At 42.1% G+C, this 10,198-nt stretch overlaps 1 protein-coding gene across 1 annotated transcript; it reads right to left on the bottom strand.

Annotated features, from left to right (window-relative positions):
• Nucleotides 1-1,797: 1,797 nt before the first annotated feature.
• OTOR (otoraplin) lies at nt 1,798-4,974 on the bottom strand. The gene is made up of 4 exons (XM_003801318.2): nt 4,814-4,974; nt 4,320-4,459; nt 3,051-3,158; nt 1,798-1,913 (listed from the first exon to the last, which is right to left on the bottom strand). The coding sequence occupies exons 1-4, from the start codon at nt 4,926-4,928 to the stop codon at nt 1,890-1,892; spliced, it is 387 nt and encodes a 128-aa protein (XP_003801366.1). The 5' UTR covers nt 4,929-4,974; the 3' UTR covers nt 1,798-1,889.
• Nucleotides 4,975-10,198: the final 5,224 nt, after the last annotated feature.

Genomic DNA, 10,198 nt, shown 5'->3' with positions numbered 1-10,198 from the left:
TACACCGAAGGTGGCGGGTTCGAATCCAGCCAGGTCCCGCCAAACAACAATAATGGCTGCAACCAAAAAATAGTCAGGCGTTGTGGTGGGTGCCTGTGGTCCCAGCTGCTTGGGAGGCTGAGGCAAGAGACTCGCTTGAGCCCATGAGTTGGAGGTTGCTGTGAGCTGTGATGCCACAGCACTCTACCCAGGGGGACAGCTTGAGGCTCTGTCTTAAAAAAAAAAAAAAAATTGCATGCTCTGACCAGGAGACATGCAGGGGACAGAGATCTATCCAGAGCCCAGGTGCCGCCCACGGTGGCCCTTCGCATTTTTAGAGGATGGTGGTGATGTTTCAAGTCTTATAAGTGCTGTCTTTTAATGCAGATGAGCCACCAGGAATCAGTCAAGGACTTTCCAGTCCTGGTGGGTGGGAGCTGACTAGGGCGGGAGGGACTTCCACTGGGGAGGCCCCAAGAGGAGTGAAGCTGGAGGCCTGAGCCAGACAGCTGGGTGCCATGGGGGCGCTGGGAGGCTTGGAAAGGGGAGGGCAGCAAGTGCGAGGCAGATAGAAGCAGAACCAAAGTAAATACCTCATACTTGGTGTATTTGGGTGAGGCTGGGACAGGTGAACTGCGGGTGTTCTATTTGGCTTTGCTTCTTGGTGCCATTTTACTTGACTGACCTCTGTAGAATTTGGTAAAAAGATATTCACCCAAAGTCACAATGGACACAGCTAAAACATGATGCGGGGGCCCAAGTCTCTGGCTGGTCATACATGCCCTTCTGTTCTCTTCTTTGTCCCTGCTGGACATCCAGACCACCAACAACTGGAAAACAAACCCCACTCCCAGGTCCCCCAAACTTTTATACCCTCACATGAAAAATCTGAAAAATAAAGCTCGGAACTTGTGAAGATATTTTGAGTATAGTGCAGACATTTTAATTACATGTAAACAAAAACTCAAGACTACATCAAAAGAATTACATTAATGACACAATCAAAGCACATTTCCAGCTAAATATAGAATAACTGCAGGGCCCATCAGGACCACAATCCTGCTTCCCCTCAGTGGATTTCTTGATACATCACACCAGACTGAAGGAATTTGCGCAGGAAAAGGAAATTCAGAGTTGAAAGAGAAGCAAAGAAAATAACCCATAGACCTTTCTTGTTGTGTCTTTTGATGACTCAAAGCTTGAAAAGCACCCTCCATGGACTGTGTATATTAGGGAAAACTGTTCCATAAACTGCCTTCCCCTGTTATATATACACACACTTATTTAAACCCAGAGAGAGGCAAATTGATCACTTAGAAGGTAAAGTTATTCAAACACACTCACTGTTGAGACTTTTCTAAAAGAGAGATTTAGAGACATCGTCCAAGCGTCTGTGGGTTCCAAAAGCATTTTTCTTCCCCTAACAGCTCCACCTTCCAAAGGCATCAAATATTAAAAACAACAAAAATGATAGAATATTCTTTGATGATATGCCCCTTTAGATACATTATTAATACTCCAATTAACCAGAAGAGAAATAAGTAGAAAATATTGTGTCCAAAGGGGAGACCTATGAACCAGAAGCTTACAGACAGGGAGTTAAAGAGCTGAGAATTCCTATTAGAATAACTACAAATACACCCTGTTTTGTATGTACCCCCATTGAAAAACAATTCTCTGTTTCAATGTATGCGTTTAGCCCAGTGTCTCCCACGCTCCAGTGTGTGGGAAGCCCAGGCCAGCAGGAACCAAGACTGAGTTGAAAATCCTCTTTCACCATCTCCAACTCCGAAGAAATAACAAATGCTTGACATAACAGTCAGAAAATTAAGACATGTGTTTGAGGGTTATTTTGGCTTTTTTTCTTTATTTTTGGTGTTTTCTTTCTGTCTGCAGTTTTAAATAATTTCTTATTCACAGAAGAAGTCAATATCCTGAAAACAAAAACAAAAGCAAAATATATAGATTGTATATGTATTTTTTTTAACTGAGCAGACTGGGCCAGAAGACAGATTTAGATTCTTTATTTAAAATCATATTTCGTCAAATAGAAATTCAGATTTAAAATAAGTAAAGGTTGACCTCCAAAGAGTCTGAGATAATTATCGCTGTAAGTCAAAAACTACTTAAAATGAAGGTCCTCGAATAAACTTTTAATTTGTGGTTATTTGACAGACTTAAGCTGTATGCTAAGAAGCGATGACAAGTGAGTCCCATTTATGAAGACTGGGTGATGTTTGAAGCAGCGCAATTAGCTCCAGGAGAATCACTTCAAAGCAAGCTTCTGCCAAAGGAGCTCAGGAAGGACCTTTTATTTCTGTCCTGAGCTTACAGGACCTCAGGGCATTGGGAAGAGCACGATATCTCTCATACAGAAATAGAGCCTATCTACCACAAAATGAGGCATTTAAAGATTTTTCTAGAATATTTTGATTTTATCAAAAATAGGTGCTAAGTTTTTCCCCAGCCTATCCTTAAAGCAAGTAAGTGTAAACCATCAGTAAGAGTCAGTTAAAAGCATTTTGATTTCTTTTCTTGCGACATGAACTCCTTTTGAGGATAACGTCCATCTCAAACAAAAAGGGCCCTGTATGGAATACCTGAAATTTGCTGAGAGGGTAGATGTTAAGTGCTGTCCACACACACACACACACACACACACACACACACACACGGTGATGACTATGTTAACTTACTTGGTTGTGACGATCATTTCACAATGTACATATCTATCAACACATTTGTACACTTGAAATACGTGTGATTTTTACTTGTCAATATACTTCGATAAAGCTGAGAAAAGTAAAGTTAAAAAAAGGAAAAAATGGTGAAACAAAAAAAATATGAGATAAAATAAAAGGGGGTTGTATAGAGAAAGTTCACTCATCCTTTACCACCGACAGTAGTTGGTCCCCCATCTTCACTATCTCAGAAGGGTCTCCACCGGATGTTGGAGTTTGGGTCTACATATCTTGCAAATTCTATATATCTTGTAAGCATGATGCAACTTTAACACCAGCCTATGATACTCAGAATCTGAATCCTTTTCTGGTCGTCGCTGAGATCCTTACCGTGGTGGGAACTTCCTTGGTGGCTTCCTGATACACACGTTGCTCCTTGACCAAGTTGCTGGGGAAATAACCCACGATTCCCATCTCATCCTGGTCATCACCATAGACCTGAGTGCCCAGAAGAGTAGTGGTCAGGGGGAAGCTGATTTAAGAGTCTCCTGACAAACTCTCAGGCATTTCTGCAGATAATGAAAATTACATAGCTGCCTACATCTCCCTTTCACTGAGCTCCAGGAAGCTCAGAGCCAAATGTAAAGTTCACTCATAGCACTAAGCTGACCCCCAGGAGCTGTGGGTCTGATCTGTCTTGGCCTAATCTCACTCAACTCACTACTCTAATGTAACTCTATTTCATGCAATATTGCGAGTTGCCTGAAATCTTTTTGAAATTCATAAATAAATAAGAAAATGACTTTTTTTTTTTAAAGTCAGTTACTAGAAATGCTTTTAAAGAACATGTGGGCCAGATGCAGTGGCTCGTGCCTGTAATCCTGGCACTCTGGGAGTATGAGCTGGGTGGATTCCTTGAACTCAGGAGTTAGAGACCAGCCTAGGAAAACTAGCCAACATCATGGAGAGAGCCTGTAGTCCAAACTACTAGGGAGACTGAGGCAAGAGGATCACTTGAGTCCAAAAGTTTGAGGTTGCTGTGAGCTATGACACCACAGTACTATACCCACAGCAACAGAGTGAGTCTCAAAAAAAAGAAGAAGAACGTGTGTTTCTTAGATTTTAACAATTCAAATGAATGGATACTTGAATTAATTTAACTTTAATCCTGCATTACTTTAGAACCACCCTTTGGGGCTGCAGATAAGAACAGAAAATCAACTATACTTCATCCTCCCCAGCGTTCATCCTTGGGTATTCGAACTGAAGAAAGCAGATTCTTTGGAATTAAAGAGGGTGCAAAACTTTCCAAAAAGAATGCCAAAGCTCAGACTGACTGCCAACACATGTGCCTTCTACTTGGCAAATCTTCTCAGACGTTTCTGAATGAGACTTAAACTTTAGATTGATGAAGCCTCCATATGTTTGACTATTGCCAAAACATCATGTTAACCTACGTTTGGTTTTGTTCTGAAGTTATCTTTATTTCTTTAAAATACAGTAACAGCAAATATAACGGAATCTCTGCATTTCCACCTACAGTCTCTGCTTCATTCTTAATTGTTAGTTTTAAGCCTTAGCCTGGAATGAAGGTTGCAAATCAAGGACCAATTAGGGGTACGGTGTCAACAGGCGTCTATTTTAATTATCTTATCTTACACTGCCAGCCCAAAATTCTCCAGCTTCATTTTCTTTTACCAGCTTTGAGTAAACATAGATCTGCTGCCCTTTTCTCACGTTAATGAATCTACAGTCTGGGGCATTATAATCTTCTTGAGCTCTAGCCAGAGAAATAGTATCTGGAAGGAAAAAAAATAGAAATGACCACATTTTAGGCTCCTGAATTTTATAACAGTAAAAACGCAAAGTATGTTAGACAAACCAGGAAATCAGAGGGCCTGGACCCTCCCAGTTTACAGCTGGAGTCAATTTAACAACAGTTGGCTATGAAAGCTGCAGCCGAGCTTTAGCCAAGTGAACTCTCCCCAGTAAGACCCCAGCGTGCAGGCCGGGGGAGACCAAGCTAACACACTGCAGAAGACTGACTTCAAAGTACAATTTGATTTTATACTGTCAGTGGATATGTTTTTAATTATATATTTCAATTATATTTCAATTATAATAGATAATGAAAAGCATAAAAAAGTCCTTACAGACACAGTCGTCATCTGCACAGAGCTTCTTGGAAGAAAGTCTGTCCATAAATATTCCATGCACAGCACATACGACCACAAAACCCAGGAGGGAAAAAGCCAGTGTTCTGGCCATCTTCCTTTTTTGCTGTTTTGGCTTGCACCCTGGAACTGGAGGTGGGGACTGACTGCAGTGGGTCCTGCCTTTTATGTGACCGCCAGCCTTCTGGGTACCTACCCCAGCCAATAGGAAGGGTCTCCCGCCCTTCTGCTTTCGTAAAGGGCTGCTTGGGCTTCAGGGCTACTCAGCTCATACTTGGTTTTTTTTACACACAAATTACCCAACACCTCAAATGGTCCACCATTGTGAAAGTCATATTAGCCGAGGTCTGTTGCTTTAATCAGCCAGGCATTATTGAGAGGATTTTTTTTTTTCTTGGAGACAGAGTCTTACTTTGTCACCCTCAGAAGAGTGCTAAGGAGTCACAGCTCACAGCAAGTGATTCTCTTGCCTCAGCTTCCCAAGTAGCTGAGACTACAGGTGCCTGCCATATCACCCAGCTATTTTTTAGAGACCAGACCAGCTCTGGCTCAGGCTGGTCTCGAACCTGTGAGCTCAGCCAATCCACCCGCCTTGGTCTTCCAGAGTGCTAGGATTACAGGCATGAGCCACTACACCTGGCGCTATCGAGAGGACTATGAGAATTTTAAGCCACTTTTATTTTTTAGCTTTTAGTTCAGCTCTCACATTCCTGCAGCATTTGTGCTAACCGTAGGAATCTGTTGGAAACATGAGAGCTATACCTTAGGTACAGATGATTTTGATTTAAACAAATCCAATTAATAGAAATCTGGATTTACATAATAGATAAATAAAGGATTCTTGTGTTTACAAATCCTGATAGGATTCTTAGAAGTCACGCCTGTCCTAGGCACGAGACGGACTCACATGCAGAACCTACCAGTGGGAAAGAGATAGGTGGCGTGTGAAAAATGGGACAATCTCTCCCCCACATCCTTTCTCTGAAACTTCTGCAATTCAGTCTCAAATGTTCATGGGTGGTTCATAGAGAAGGGAGTAAAGTTAGACGTTCCTGTTACCTCCAGCCCCCTACTTCCTGGCACCTTTCACGTGGAGAGGGGGGCACTGCCAGAAAGCACCAAATCTGAAGTGCCAGTACCTGGCTCTATCCACTCAGCAAATACTGACAAAGCACCTGCTACCTGCCGAGCGCTGTTCTAGACACCAAAGACAGGGCACTGCTCGGATAGGGCTTACTTTCTATGAGAAGAGACGTTTTTGTAAGATGTTTGAGGCTGGCACCTCTCTCACAAGGTGGCCCTCCCCTTGGGTTGTTTCTAGCATAGAAATCCTGATCAGAACGCCCTCTGCCTTCATTAATGATGTGGATTCAGAGAGGTGCCTCCTCCCTCCACCCACAAATGTGGTATCACAGAATGAGGGGCAAGAATTCAACTTAGTAATTTTGTGCAAAACCGCTTTCCAAGGGATAAACTGGTAAAGCAAAACATTCTTACAGTATAATAAAAAGCGTGTTTGTTGTGAGTGTATGAGCATGTGTGCATGTGTGTATGTGTGTGTGATAGTCTTGTTTGTGTGCTTCTCTGTGTAAGAGCTTTGTTTTTTGTGTGTGTGCTCTTGTGTGTTGTGTGTGTGTACTATTTTTAGGGAGGATCTTTTTATATAGCTGGTCCTGATTTGGAAGCCTGCTTTATTAATTTCCTTTATCATAGATGAGGAAACTGAGGCCCAGCAGAGGCCAGAGCAGCCTCTGTTAACTGCCTTATCTAAAGGTGACCCAGAGGGATTGCTGACCAGTGCTGTTTCCATTCACTGCTGTCAAATTAGAATTGACCATCTAGAATCAATCCTTTATTCACTGCTTCAGTTTGAGGAAAGAATGAATTAGAAATCATTTTTGAAAGCAGAATGCCTGTGCATTTTTCCTTTCTGTGATCGAGGAGCCTGAGAGTTTTTCTGGGAAAACTAAAGCATTGATTAAATCTTCTTAATCCTGGTGGGGCAGCTGTTTGACAGACTGTTCCAGGCTCAAACCAGCCCTGGACATGAGAGAGTTAAAAGACAATTGCCATTTGCGAAGCACTGTAAGAAATAGATTGTGCAAACTCAGATTGGCACTCTGTACACAGCCCCCAGAGCAGATGAAATGGTAAATAAAGCCACCCCCAAGTGATCACAACTTAGCAAACAGGATTAATGCTAACTTGAAGCCATTATGGAACATTTTCAGGTAGAGAAATAAAGTAATGGGGTGCCAAGCCTTCTGGAAGCCTCCTGGAGGCCCTGGGATGCTCTAGCATTCTGCAGTGGGAGAGCAGACTGGAGGCTGCTTGGTGAAGTTTTGCTCACAGATAGGCATTTGAACTTGCACTCCTTCAGCAGGCAGTCGTGCCTGGCAGCTCCACTCAACACAGGGAGTCCCCTGGGGACCGAGGAAGGACTCTGTCCCCAGCTTTCTTACCTCCTTCCTCTGGATTTTAAGGTGTGTTCCATGAGCCTTTAATCCCTGAATGACATTTTCCCCTTTAGCTCCTAAATTTCCTTCTCAGTCTAGAGTTCTTAAAATGCAGGCTACAGCTCCTTCAGGGCTCAAGGGTAGGTTTGGGCAAGTGCAGATGGTGGAAGCAGCTGGTCTGGCCGCTCTACCTCTTGAATTTCACCTCTTGTCTCTCTCCCTGGCCTGCTATGTCTCCCATACTGGTTCCTCTCTGTCTTTTGAAAATGCTAAACTCTTCCAATTCTGGCCAGCTAAGCTTATAGCCTGTGGTCTTTCCATCCAGGTGTTGGCATTGGGGCTTCTGGCCAGACACCTCCACGGAGAGACCATTTTGATGGAGTCACTCCTGCATTCCCTGGGCCCCATGTCTGTGTCAGGTGACCATGGCACACTGCCCTATGGCACAGGCCACTCTCTGACACCCTGGTTCTTTTACTTGATGGTGGTTTAGTCTCTTGACACTACAGTGTAAGCTCCAGTGTAAGACAAAGACAGGATTCTTTGTCTATCTTGTTCACCACTCTTAATGTTAGCATCTAGATACTTAGTACACAATAAATAGCTATTCAGTGAAGGAATGCACCATCCCTCTGAAATGGTAAGCTTAGGTGTAGATACCCACGTACTTGTACCCCTGGGGAAAGTCCCCAGCTTTAGATAGAGATTCATAACACCCTCAAACTAGATTCATTGAATAAATCCTTAGGAGAGCTGCCATTTGCCACCAAACCATGGTCCCCAGACCAGTAACTGTGGCATCTCTTTATAGTCTCCAGATCTCACACCAGACGTGTTAAATCCAAGGCTAGTTTTTAACAAGATCCTCAAGTGACTCATTAAAGTCTGTGCGTTGAAGTTTGAGAAATACAGCCCCAGGACGGACCAAATACAACAAATAACTTTATCCAGGGCCTAATATTTGACCTTAGGTCTTTGCTGGATATAGTTATTTTCAAAGGTTAAAATGTTTGTAAAATACTCAAACAGAAGGTAGTATAAGACTGTAACTTTAAAATGGAGATGTGTCTTCTGCAGTGGTGTCTTTAAAAAACACCATTTGAGCAATGATATAATCATTATAACTGTATGAGTATTTATATATTTAGAATTACTTACATGCTTATTATAATCATTACTTTGTAAAGGTAGAAATCTCTTGTTAGTTCATAACTTTGGCTCATGCTGAAATCACCCAGGGAGCTTAACAAAAGTTGGGTTTCTCCCCTAGAGACTGTGATTTAATTGATCTGGGGTGAAGAGTGGGCATGGGTCTTTAACAGTAAGACTATAAAACAGATTGGAGCTTGTGCTAAAAAATAAAATGTCAAACATCACTCCTCTGCATGAAATCTAGGTTTACACGCACCCAGTGTATGTGGTATACGAATATTCATTGCCACTTTCTTAATAGCTCCATCTTGGTAAGAACTCCAATGTCCACCCACTGGTGGAACTGCTGATACGTCCGATACAGAAGTTACTGCAAAAGCACTCCTGACAGGGCAAAATCATTGTGCTAGAGAGCAGATCAATGGCTGCCTCGGGCTGCAGGTGGGGAGAGCAAACACTTCTGGGGGTGATGACAGAATGCTTGTATGATGATTACATGACTGACTAGTTGCCCAAACTCATCAAATGGAACACTAAAATGGGTGGATTTCGTTGTATGTGAACTCTAGCTCAATTTTTTGAATTCTCTAAAATAGCTCCTCCTTTTCATTCAAGAGTGTAAGTCCCTAAAAAGGCCTACACAACCCCTCCTCCTACTCTCCCCTTCCTCATTCTCACCCCACTCCAGCCTTCCAGGCCTTTCTATTACTTCTCACACAAGGCCCCAGGGCATGGCCAGGCTCAGGACGGAAACCAGGACTAAGCAGTTAGAAGACTCCATGGCAGCGGACACTGCTGTTAGATCCAGAGAGTAGCTTTGTCCTTTTTTTAGTAATTGACTGCTATTTTACAGAAGTACATGAGCGTGAAAATGGGTTTTAAAAGTTATTTGGAAGATTCAAGTTTTAGAAATAAAAAATCATTTTTCTGTTTTCTTCATGTATACACAAATCATGTTACCAATCCAAGTGGCTTTCCCCCAAGTATACAATAAAAATTGTGATAAAGTTTTGCTCACAGAAATACTAAAACAGGAATACCGAAAAATTACTATTCTTTAATACGTACTATACTTGGCAAAAACTGTCCATTTCTAAAGATATCCATGGTTTTATTAGCAGCAGCCTGAATCAACATAGCCTTAAGTACATGTCAAAAGCTAAAGAAAATGAGCTTTGGAAATTACAGAGAGGTAGCAGAATTAGCACTGGCAACTCTAACAGCTTATTTGTCTTAATAAAAAAAGATTATAGATTGTAAGACCTTTCCTTTGGAGGTCTTTCCCTAAAGAGGTTAGACATTAACCAAGCGTAGTCCCTAAGAACAGGCCTACCTCACGAGGGAAAGAGCATAAAATGCAGTTTCAAGATAGTATTCCCTTTCCTTCTGTTTTCCCAGAAAACAATTAAGCACAGTTATTCCTAAAAGATCTTTATTCAATTAAATGCTGAATGAAAAGACCTGTGGAATGACCATTACCAGCAAAATATGGTTCATTTCTTTGAAGGATAAAAAGATCAAATTTAGACACTGCTTGAGTTTCATTTTCTTCTAACATCCAGAATGATGGGTTTCCATTAACACAATGTCATCTACCACTTGCTGTGATCTAACTCTCCTTAGCATCCATTAAAATGGTTTAATGTTGCTGCATCATTAGCTGCTCTAGGGTAACACTAGAGAAGCGTCCTGTTACAGAGCCTCGGATACCTCAAGATGACGGGGCAATGGGCCAAGGAGCAAGGCATTGTAATGG

Source organism: Otolemur garnettii, unplaced genomic scaffold, assembly GCF_000181295.1.
Source record: "Otolemur garnettii isolate 467f Iridium unplaced genomic scaffold, OtoGar3 scaffold00208, whole genome shotgun sequence".
NCBI classification, from domain to species: Eukaryota; Metazoa; Chordata; class Mammalia; order Primates; family Galagidae; genus Otolemur; species Otolemur garnettii.
Note: the sequence above shows the minus strand (reverse complement) of the source record. Positions and strands in the feature narration are given on the sequence as shown.